General features: G+C 36.3%; 1 protein-coding gene across 4 annotated transcripts in view; it reads left to right on the forward strand.

Annotated features, from left to right (window-relative positions):
• The first annotated feature begins 1,007 nt into the window (after nucleotides 1–1,007).
• ptpn6 (protein tyrosine phosphatase non-receptor type 6) overlaps nucleotides 1,008–12,152 on the forward strand; it is a 34,977-nt gene continuing 23,832 nt past the window's right edge. Inside the window, exons 1-4 of one of the 4 annotated variants that reach the window (XM_066682614.1) lie at nucleotides 1,008–1,186; nucleotides 2,446–2,469; nucleotides 2,822–2,944; nucleotides 5,761–5,955. In XM_066682614.1, the coding sequence (XP_066538711.1) occupies nucleotides 2,462–2,469; nucleotides 2,822–2,944; nucleotides 5,761–5,955 (326 nt within the window). In that variant the 5' untranslated portion in view covers nucleotides 1,008–1,186; nucleotides 2,446–2,461. Of the gene's footprint in view, nucleotides 1,187–1,869; nucleotides 1,982–2,442; nucleotides 2,470–2,821; nucleotides 2,945–5,760; nucleotides 5,956–12,152 lie in introns of those variants that run through there. The other 3 variants (XM_066682615.1, XM_066682616.1, XM_066682617.1) reach the window with 3 other exon arrangements.

Consider the following 12,152-nt stretch of genomic DNA (forward strand, 5'->3'; position numbering starts at 1 on the left):
ACGGGGAGAACACATCAACTCGCTCGAATCGAACCCACAACCTTCAGGCCCCTGGAGCTGTGTGACTGTGACACTACCTGCTGCACCACCGTGCCGCCCTTTTATTTCATCAGCTGAGACTTATTTATTCCATTGTTCCATGTTCTAATCTGATGCTCTCATGCTCAGTGTGGGTGCATTTGACTGTATACAGGGGTCAGCATCTGGTGTGTAGCCCCAGATGCAGCAGATGTATTGTGTATTCTGAAACTTTTCTCTCACAGCCAGCATGAACGTTTTCAGCAACTTGTATTACATTAACTCCTGTGTGGTATTTCACCAAACAGGAAAGCCTTTGTCCTCATGAACATTTATAAACCAGGGGTGCCCATGACCCTGTTGCTGGTTAAATTGTTGCCTGTCCTTGGACCACTTATTTCTAACCGTTTATACAAGAATGACTTCAAAAAACATGCTCTTTTGGAGATGCCTGGACCTAGTCTTCTAGCTTTCACAATTGGGTTGCTCAGATCTTTACACTTGCTCAGTTTTTCTGCTTCCAGTATCAACTTCAAGAACTGACTGTTCACTTGCTGCCTTATACATTCCAACCCTTGACAGGTGCCAAGGCAGTCAATGTTATTTACTTCAACTGTCAGTGTAGTACATGTTGTGGCTGACCTGTGCATGCATATAAATTTATACTTGTCTACTTCTCATGAAATTGAACTTATGTGATCATGCTGTGTCACACCTTTCCCTCAAGTTTCCATTGCACAAACCCATTAATGCATTGTGGTCTATAAAGTGTTGTACTTTTGGTGTTAAGTGATGAAATAGAGGTGAGAATGGAAAACTCACAGCAACATATGTGCTCACATTATGTACTCATACTTACTCAAGACTCTGTGTGTGGCATGGTGTGTGTGTGTGTGTGTGTGTGTGTGTGTGTGTGTGTGTGTGTGTGTGTGTGTGTGTGTGTGTTTTCGCTCTTGCTGCATGCTATAGGGCAACAGGAATAAGGAAGTGTAAATTACTGTTGAACTTTGTTTGCTGTAGTGGAGCGTTATGCAGCAGCCGGCTCAGAGTGAGCACGCTAATTAACAAGTGCAAGAAAAAGAGAAATGCAGAGAGATTGAAAAAGAAAAACAGATACAGAAAAAGAGAAAGCAAAGTACTCTGCGGCTCCTGGGATTTCTGACTGAAGGTAGGCTTGCTGAATAGTAGTGACTACAGTAGTGTTGTATAGTAGGTTCATGTCTACTGTTGCTTCTCTCTCTGTCTCTCTTTCTCTTCCTCTCTATCTCTGTTTACGTCTGTCACTCTCCTTCTTGTGCTGGGTTTCACTCACCTCTCTTTCTACTGCTCTCTCTTAGTCTTTCTCTCTCTCTCTCCCTCTCTACTGTCACTCACTGATCTATCACCTGCTTCATTCGCTCGTGATTGTTTTTTTTTGTTGTTTTTGTTTTTGTTTCTCAATGGTTTCTTAACTCAAAATAAGAGCCATTTTGACATTGCATTTTACATTTTGTTATAACAGAACTTAACTACGAGTAATAGACGAAAGGAAAAGGGAATAGCAGAAAAAGTATGACATAAGTGAGAGAAGACAAAATAGAGAAGTAGCTAACATCATGTTTTTTTAATCAAAGATGGTGAAGATGAGAGATCCTCTGTTTAATTCTTGCTTTATTACTGATTACATAGTTAATGGTGTCAGTCCTTTGTGAATTTGTGCTGCATGGGCTTGTAATGTAGCAGTGACAGCGCATAAAGAAATCCTAATGAGAGTGGATGAAGTGTTTAATTTCTCTTTTAACGTACCCCTCACCACTGTCGCTTTCATTGTTTTTGTGAAAATAAAGCCACAAGAAGGAAGGAAGAAGTTTGAGTGTGACAGCACAAGAGAGAAAGAAAGAGAGAGGGAGGGCCATTAAGACTGAGGGTGTATATAGCCTTAGCAATCGACAGATACTTGTTTTCAGAGAGCTGAAACGAGTAAGTGAGTAGATTTTATTTTATTTTTTATCAGAGACAGTGTGTTTGGATGGGAGAGAGACAGATACAGCGAGAGAGAGAACTTGGATAGTAGTTTACGGGATGCTGTTGAAATGCTGGATGGAGGAAACAAATGAGAGATAGACAGAATGTTAGGGTTTGATAGTCATTACATATAGCGAAAATTCTTTATATGCCTGAAATAAGAGTTAATCTGCTTATGTTTCTATTCACCCCCCTCCCTCTCTCTCTGTCTCCCTCTCTCTCTATCTCTCTCTCTCTCTCTCTCTCTCTCTCTCTCTCTCTGTCTCTCTCTCTCTCACACACACACACACACACAATTATATATTAAAAGTGTGAAAGATAGATGCGGCAATAGGATTTGTTTGAGTTTATTTATGTATTTATTAAATAATTTTTCTAAAGTAACAAAACATTTCTTTCTTTCTCTTCTGTTGGACTTAGCAGAGTCTGACGGCTAATCATGGTTCGGTAAGTCTCACTCTCTCTATCTCTCTGTCTCTCTCTCTCTCTCTCTCTTACATGTTCCTTTTTTCAGTTTTGCTTTTGTCACACGCTGTTCACCCAAGCAGATTTCTTATGTGCAATTCCATTTTGAAAAACAAAGTTGCTTACATGTGCCCCCAGGAAAAGGGACAGGTGTAGTCTCGCTCTCTCTCTCTCACACATACACACACACACACACACATATATGTCTGTGTGTGTGCGTGTGTGTTTGTATGAGATAGCTTGTGTATTTAAGGCGCTATTTTGTATCATGATCAGATTTACTTCAGTTTACTTCAGACTCTCACATTCAAATCTTCGTATCTGTGCTTTTTAGATGGTTCCACAGAGATATATCTGGTCTGGAAGCAGAGTCACTTCTGAAGACCCGTGGAGTACATGGCAGCTTTCTAGCCAGACCCAGCAAGAAGAATGTGGGGGATTTCTCCTTATCTGTCAGGTACCACACTGCACCTGGGTTGTAACCATTGTAGGCTGACAGGCTGGAGCAACAGTACCAGGTCTGAGATAGGCCTAGTGTTTCATCAGTGTATTTCAAAATATTGAGCAGCATACTGACCATTACTGTAAACCGGTGGTCTTTGTATGTATTTATCACATTTTTAAACAGCCTCTTACAGAAGTTGATCATACACTGCAAATATTTTTAAGCCTTCATCACTTATATAGATCTATATGGATGTAGATAGACAGGAATCAGTGATGAAGCCCTGAAAATATTGATCATATATGCAACATTTGCCTAGAGACATGTTGCTTTGACTGCCATTTAACATGTAACTAACTACGCTTAATTCCCCCCTGCATAATTCAGCAGTATCAACAGATACACATATTATATATGTGACACTGACTGGAGCTGAAATCTTGGCAAAATTCTTTAATAGAATTAAAGGAACATATTATATTGTAGATTTTGGGTTCTGTATGTTTCTGTTTAAAAATGTAATGGAAGAATTATAGATTTTCCTAAGGTCATGGCTATATAATTTTTGACAAACTATGGACATGATGATGAATGTGTTATGGACAGCCAAAACCCAATGCCCAAGTACTTGTTTATCAACAAATGAGATAATTTTAGACCTTAACACAAGTTTGTTCATCGCATTATGAGTATGCTCTATACTACTACTTCTACTGTGGAATTGTACATGTGCACAGAACATTCTTACCCTAACCCAGTACGAAATTACATGCCCCTAAAAATAAACATCAGTTTAAATAGGCAAGTCTAGTCTACAGTCGGCTATAAGCTGTGTTTGGTAATAATTTGTCCATGTTTTAAATAGTAATAACACAAAGCCTATTGTTAATTAACACAATGTTTGAGTTAACACAGATTGTTTTTATGTATTTAACGTAATGTTTTAATTGGCTGTTTGGATAAAACACCACCGATATGTACTGTCCCAAAACAGTAAATGTGATAGCTGGCCAGGATATGTCATGCTTATGAATGTTCGGTGTAAATATTGCATATTAATGATTTGGTGATTTTTAGCCATTGAAACTAGTTTTAGAATCGGTTTTAGAGGGAACTCTGCCTTCTTTCCCCTCCCTTCTGTCATCGGGGTGCCTGTGGAGAAACTGTTTTACTGCTGTTTTACTGTCGTCCCTGCTCATGTCCAGAGAGTATTTCACAAAGCTGAATGTCTCTTTTTTTAGGAAGTTAACATACAACCCACTTCAAGTCTGTTCCATAGCAAACAAACTGAGAGACATTCCCATTGGACAATTCTCATCATTTGGCTTCATTTATTTGGCTAAATGAGAAATTCTGCTTTATGAAATATTCTCTGCTCTGAATCAGGCTGTTCAGCAGAGGCTTGCTCAGAACTTCAAAAGTCTTAGGTATCAAAAAAATCTGAGGTGGCACAGATCAGATCTACTGTTAATGGACAGATATCAATGGGAAATGCTGAATCAGGTATTGATCAATTCTGATACAGTTCTGTAATCTTTTTCCAACTGCTTGTAGCACAACATAGCTAACAGCTCTATCTAAAAGGAACATTGTAATATGTTTTTTTATTGTAGTTTAGTAGGGAATAAACTACAATTAATTTATTATATGTGCTTAGCCTTTAAACCATATTGACCATAATACTGATCACAAAACTCCTTTGTACGCCAATCAACACAGTGACAACATAAAAGTATATAATAATAGGCACTAGCTAGACACTTTTCAAAGTTGAGGAAAGTCCACATCGTGTGTGTGTGTGTGTGATAGAGAGAGAGAGAGAGAGAGAGAGAGAGAGAGAGGTAAACTCTGTGTGTGTGTATATATATATATATATATATATATATGTGTGTGTGTGTGTGTGTACATACAGTACCAGTTAAAAGTTTGGATACATCTTCTCATTAGTCATATTCATTTACAATGTAGAGAATAATAAAAAAAAAAACAAAGATCAACCATTGAATGAGAAAATGTGTCCAAACTTTTGAGCAGTATTGTACATTCACAATATGTTGAAAATGGCCCAAAACAAAGGAAACTCTCCCTGAGTGGGCATGTCCAAACATTTGACTGCATTTGTAGGTTCTAGACATTAAATAGACCTCCAAACATTGAAAAGCATGAATAGAGATGAGGATGTTGCTTTATTCCTGCTCCATTTTTGCTGTAGATGGAACTGACTCTAAATTCAGGAGATAGCTAAACAAATGTAGCAAATCACAGACTAAAAGTGTTACAGACCAGAGAACAGCGTTTTCCCACAATTGTAGACATTCCCTTTGACAGCTCACAAATTCTTTTATCGCAATTTATAAAATGTTCCAACATGTTTGGGTAGAGAATGTACATATTCCCAACTATTGAGCACTGATAGGGTGTTCACATTCTGATACTGTATGAATATTTACTGAATATTAAATATTTACTGAATATTAAATATTTACTGAATATTAAACCCCTGTTTGAACCTAACTACGAATTTATAATGTATAACTGATAGTAGCTAATATTACTTGCCTATTTACAAGTACACGAATTAGTAAACCACCAACACTCTTCCTTAAAATAAAAAAACAACCTGACTGTGATAACACATTTTGCTCAATCTTTTTTAAGTTGCATCCTTTTTGTATCCTTTTTATGACAGAGTTTGACCATTGTTTATAAGAGTTTATGAGTGAATGAAATATAAATGGGTGTATGCCAGTTACTATTTAGGCTACAGTTACTAATTGGACAATATTTATTCACTTTTTTATCTGTCTTTCTCTATTTCTCTCATTCAGGGTTGGGGAGATGGTGACACACATCAGGATTCAGAATACAGGTGACTACTATGATTTATATGGTGGGGAGAAGTTTGCTACATTATCAGAGCTTGTGGAGTACTACACAGGAAACCATGGTGTGCTTCAAGATAAAGATGGCACCGTCATCGAGCTGAAATACCCCGTCAATTCTTCTGACCCCACCACAGAGAGGTAGGTTTACAATCAATCCCTCTTATATACAGAATGACTTCTTATTGCTCTTCTTCACAAATTTTAGAAATGAAGAGGCAAATGTATAAAGCAAAGAAACATCAGTGCAGTTGTCCTTTTCTTGGCATATAACTCCCTTGGCAAGAAGAGGCCATTGAGGTAAAACCAGGGCCATTCAATGCTGTTCATAAAGTGTTAGCAGTGTTGCAATAATGTGACATTTAAACAGAAATAATTTTTTTCATAACCTACACTCATCAGCACATTAATCTTCCAGAAGTTTAAATCAAGTTTGAAGCAGAAGATTTTTTATATGTGCTCATATAATTTAAGCAAAACATGCACTTCATATTAAGGAATACACTTACATGAACATAAAAATAACAGTTATTAAAACAAATAACTTTCCTGCCTTGTGCCCAGTGATTCCAGGTAGACTCTGGACCCTTAACTGGAAAAGCATTACAGACAATGAATGAATAAAACAGATAGTTGTTTTAATAACTCTTTTTAATGGAAATCTTCATGTTCTTATTTGAAAAGTACCAGTGAAATAACAAACATTGCTTGGAAAGTGTCAAAATAAAGCAAGCTGTCTTCAGATGTTTGATAGACAGTGTTTTTTCAATCTTTATTTGGCATTTAAACAGTCTCTCACTTCTTACTAGAGTCAAAGGGCCTAGATTAACGTTGTGCTACTTCTCCAGATTAGCCATTCTGATCTTGCCTGATTTACTCTGCTTTGCTCAGTGTGATCTTCCTAGTTCCTAAAATTTCTTGCTACTGATGTTTATTTGTTGCAGAGTATATCCACATGTGTGTCTTGCCTTGTAGTCTCACTATTTATCACCTGTAGGCCACTGAAACAAGTCAAATTCTATTAAAAGTGCAGGTTCTAAGACTTAGGCCAAAGGTTTGCTCATTACTTTACATTAAAACAAATAGAAAGAAATTAGAAACTATGTAGCAAAGGATGCTGTTGTTAACATATTTAAAATACTGTAAATGTATTTGTCTCACTGTACAAATTAAATGTACATACTTTCATTTTATATGTTTAGTAAAATGAAAGAAATCCTAAACCTCGTGGTTAGCCAGGCCTGGATACAAATTAGTATGAGAAATCATTACTTAATATTGCTTTACAGAGTGGATACACTACTATACGCCATGTCTGTATACCTGGCATAGCAACATTATCAGTGTGTTGCGGTATGCTGATGTAAGCAAACACGTAATGGAATATTATCTCAGATGGAATGTTTGGGTCAGAGTCAGAAAATCATGCACAGAACAGTGAAAATGGGCCACAGCACATCAAAGAGCTAGAGGTGCTATGAATGGTTCGTTGAGTGATACCAATAGAAGAACCATATTGGTTCTATAAAAAAAACGTCTAAAAGAGATGTGTGTGCTTGTGTTTGTGACGAACTTTAAAGACTTAAACAAGTCCATGTCAAGGATTTTATTTTAAAGGCTCTTCACACTGCAGCTTCTTTACAAAATATTTTGCATAATGGAATCCAAAATGGTTCTTAAGATCCCCTTTTAGCACCTTTATTTTTAGGAGTGTTACATTGGAAATGATTCAGATCACTTGCAGTTCTGCTTAGAAAACTAAATACGTATATGGTTAGTTACCATGCAGGTGTATAGGAACAGCTGAACAAAACAAATTTCACTAATGTTTTGACCTATGACCAGAGAAGTACAAATACAAACCACCCAGACATTTTTGTATGCACAGATGGGTGAGCTATAAAAAGTATGACTGTGGTTCCCTATGGTTCTTTCCCTTCGCTGTGCCTGTTGTGACTGATGATTGTAAATCTGCTTTGATTTTGGTTGTATCTGTAGATTTTTAACACTTTAACAGAAAATGCCTGTATTGCAATGTGCATTTGGATTTTTTAATTATTGTGTTAGTTCATGGGATTCTTGGATTTTTTGGCCTAGTCAAGACTTAATGGGTACCCTGCAATTTATGGTAATGTCCTGTAAAAAGTAATTAGAAAGATTTCATATATATTTTAACTTCAGTGAGCTTAACTGGAAAGTGAACTACTAAATAAATATCAAGTACTATTATCAGAGACTTTACCTTGTCCTAAGTGAAGACAGTCTGCTAAGACATTTTTAGTTTTTGTTAACTTTTTTTTTTTTGGACCAGAATTTTGAGATTAAAGCAACGATTCTCAGTGCCTGGCGAGCAGTTGTGGGTTCAGTGCCTTGCTAAAGGGGGCCTAAGCCATTAATTGAGGGAGGAGGATAGTGCTGTTTCTTCACTCCCACAATTTATTAGCAATGGATCAACCACTTTTACAAACCACATGCTTTTTTCATGCAATACAGACATGCATACATGCAGTTCCAGCAAGAATAATTTGTAGGGTATGATTCTGTGTGTATGACAAGTAAGATATTACCTTTTTTGGGTAACATCTCATTTGAAAGTATAGCATAGATGCATACATTAGATTCAGAAAAATATTACTAAATACAACTGAAACCTAAAATGAATTTAACAGATGTTGCTAAATCTAACCCTAAATGTTAACTTCAACCTAAAAGCTAAACATAATTCTGAACCTAACTCTACACTGGTGTTTTCACTATTATCATTGTATGTATTTCTGAATAGCACAATATATTAATATAAAGTTCTCTACTTTTTACTTAAAACATTCATACAGTGGCAGCTGTCAATTTTTACATCTTGCTTATATTTGACTATGGATACTGACCATAGAGTTTCTCCATTAAACTTATGGATTCTTCTCACCTGTAAATTGTAAACATCTGGGTTCTCACATTGCACTGGTTTCAGTGAGGAATATTCTTGTGGATCTATGATTTATGGACTCTAGGAGAGATATTTAAGGCATTTGTCAGTGTGTGTTTAGGTGAGAGCTCTGATGTTATATAATTTGTGAGATGTAAGATGGTGATTTAAGTGCATAAATAATATAGTGTTAAAAAAGTATGCTCATTGATTATATGAATGTTAATAATTAGCAAATATATTTGGCTGTTATTTTTAGTCCAAACGATATTTTGTTGTGGCTAACTTACTATGTGTGCTATTTCATAGTGTATTGTATAATTTATTATTATTGGAAAAAGTGCAGACAACAGCAAATATAAAGTAAAACATTTTATAATAGTTTTGTCCAATATTAAAGAAATATGTTTCCTTTGATTAGAAAAAAACATGTTCTAGGGGAATGCAGCTGGTTCAAAATGGATATTTTAGGAATTAAAATATAGAATATAGTTGTTAGGAGGATCAGACTTATATAATGTGTCACTGTAATGTGCCCATTAAGCTGAATAATCAATAAGTTTAGATAATGACCACATGAGTTCATAAAGATATCATTAAAAGAACAAATATTTTCACAAGTCTGTGTTTTATTATTATGTTGTGATTGTGGATTAGAGTGAAAATGTCTTGTCTGTGCTTAGAGCTCAACACAAACTTTTCATATCAACTGTGTTTTCCTAGTGATACAGTAAGGCAATAAATAAATCTAACCAGTTCTAAAGTTAGCAGTAGCAGGAGATTTCATACTATAACTGTTGATGGTATTAATAAGTATTTATACTATTATTACGACTGTGAAATAAATAAAGCAAATTTTTTGCTGTTTGTACGAGTAGTGACTGCTGAGAATGAGCATAACTCTTTTCGGGTCATGTTAATTTTTTTCCTGTACGCCATAACAGAGAGGAAGATTTCAGATAAACTTCTGATGCTTTACCACGTAATATAAAGCAGTAATCATTTTGGGCAGCAGTTCTAGTTAAGCACTGACCAACCACAACCCTAAACAGGATGAAGCAGTTACTGACTGAATGAATGATGTTAATCTATACACATTAAGATTTTACATGTTGTACTAGAAGATCATAATGTGCATAAAGTTTAACTGGTCCTCGTAAAGTGTAAAATATATGCTTGTATTTTAATGTGACTTTCTGGATACTCAGTATGATCAGCCTTAAAATTTTCCTTAGCCCTAATTTTAACCCTACATTTTAAGATCTGAATGGTGAGAGATTCAAATGCTAAAGATAACCCTAAACTGAACATTAACAATAACCCTAAACATGACAGTAAAATACTCTACAATTATAATGTAGTGAGAGTAAAAGAAAGGCAAACACCAGAGGCAAAATCATAGACCGCAGAAATTCTGTACATGTAGAAAACATGTAAGAAATGACAGAATCACCCAGTACAGTAGGGAATAACCTGGCAATACTTCACATTGAATGAGTGTTCACAGAGCTTTAAAAGTCAGTGTAAAAAGTACAACTAATTAGTATTCTGATGAGGCAGAATAGGTCTTTGATTGTCTGTGCTTTTTCCTGACTCTATTCTGGCAGGAAAAGTACTTGCTTTGAGCAGGGAGCATTGTATTTGTTAATTCATTTGAAGCTTTATTTAAATGACAAAAGTATAATGTACACATCTTGAATTTGCTGCCTACAACAAAAAAATTAAGCATTACACTCTATCAGGTCAATATAAAAGGTTTAAAAAGATTACCCAAGGATCAGTCTTTGCAAGCCAAAAGATTTGTTGCTCATAACGTTATGCCAAAATTGATGAGAGAATTGTCAAATAGTTCAAACAGAACATTTTAGATGCATAATTACTAATAATTTAGGTCTTTTAGAGACATATGCTTCATGGATGTCCATGGCTATCTCAGCAAGACAATGTCAGCCCTCATTTTGTATGTGCTGCAACATGTTTTCATAGACACAGAGTGCATGAGCTTGACTGGAAGCCCTGCCTGCAATCCAGATCTGTCTAAGTTTTAGGCAATGGTGACCACGGACAGTTGAGGAGCTGAAGTCTTGTATCAAGCAAGAATGGGCAAAAACTCCACTTGCAAAACCTTTAGTCAACAAGTTTCCTAATGATGAGATATAAGGAAATGTGAAATAACACAGTGTCACTTTTTATTGCAATTTACAGAATGTCCCAACATATCTTTAATTGGGGTTTATTCAGTGCAGTTCTTGGATTATTAAATACTGAAGAATGTAAATTTATACTCATAGTTCAGTAATGGGAAATGTATACCTGCACTCATTGTACAATTGTGGTTGCAAGGCAGCCCACACTTCTGAACAGAAGTACTAATAGAACAGCATGTACTGAAAAACACATAACATTACTATGATAAAAATAAAATACTGTCATGTGACAAACAAAGAGCACCCTATTTATTGTATGATATACGTATCAGGCAGAGGCGATTGCTCTAAGACTGCAAGGGAAGCTCACTTCCCCTAAAATGTCAAAAAATAAGTGATCAAATATATACTGTTGTGTGAACATGTCATTGAATAAATATGCACTACAACGTGCTCAACTTTTGTTCAGAATCAGCTTCTTATCACTGGTAAAGACGCGGCTTTCCTCTCAATCTTTCCCGCACTTCACAGTGATTTAAGCAGTGTGGGTGCTGAGCGTCCACAGAGTTCAATAGCGAAGCAGCAAAGTGCAGCGAAAGTGAGCTTCTATTTCTGGTGGGGTTTTTTGTAGCTGCTTGTGTTTGGAGACTGACTTCTATCACTCTTTCTGACTTCTATCGCAGTTTCTGTCCAGCGGGTGCTGCTGAGCCCCCCACCGTCACAAAGCACTCACAGGCGGACACACTTCACATGGGCCAAGGCCGTTTAAGCAGCCTAGCTCTGCTGGCCATTGAGAGGACACTAGTCAAGTCCCTGGAAATACGCCTTGTTGGTACGACAGGGTCACAGATCATTTTCTTAAAAAGGAACGGAGGGTAGAATTTATGTATAAATAAACCGACACATTTTATGATGTAGGCCGAAATTGAGCTTCCCCTCCTTGAAAGACCAGCATCCGCCACTGGTATCAGGACATAATAAAAAAATCTGGTCATTATCATTATGAACTAAGTGCATCCTCAGATGAACAACAAAACACAACAGATTCTTCTCTGTCAGTATATGTATTTATTAAAAAGGAAGCCATAATATAGATGCCATGTTTGGAAAAACTTAGTACACCTCATAAATCAACAGCTTGTAGAAACACCTTTAGCTGCAATAAAGTGAAGTAATCATTGTGTGCATTATTTTATCAGCCTTTAACGTTGTTCTGAAGGAATTTTGGCCCACTCGTATTTACAACGTTGCTTCAGTTATTTGAAGTT

This window comes from Hoplias malabaricus, chromosome 10 (assembly GCF_029633855.1).
Source record: "Hoplias malabaricus isolate fHopMal1 chromosome 10, fHopMal1.hap1, whole genome shotgun sequence".
Classification (NCBI taxonomy): Eukaryota; Metazoa; Chordata; class Actinopteri; order Characiformes; family Erythrinidae; genus Hoplias; species Hoplias malabaricus.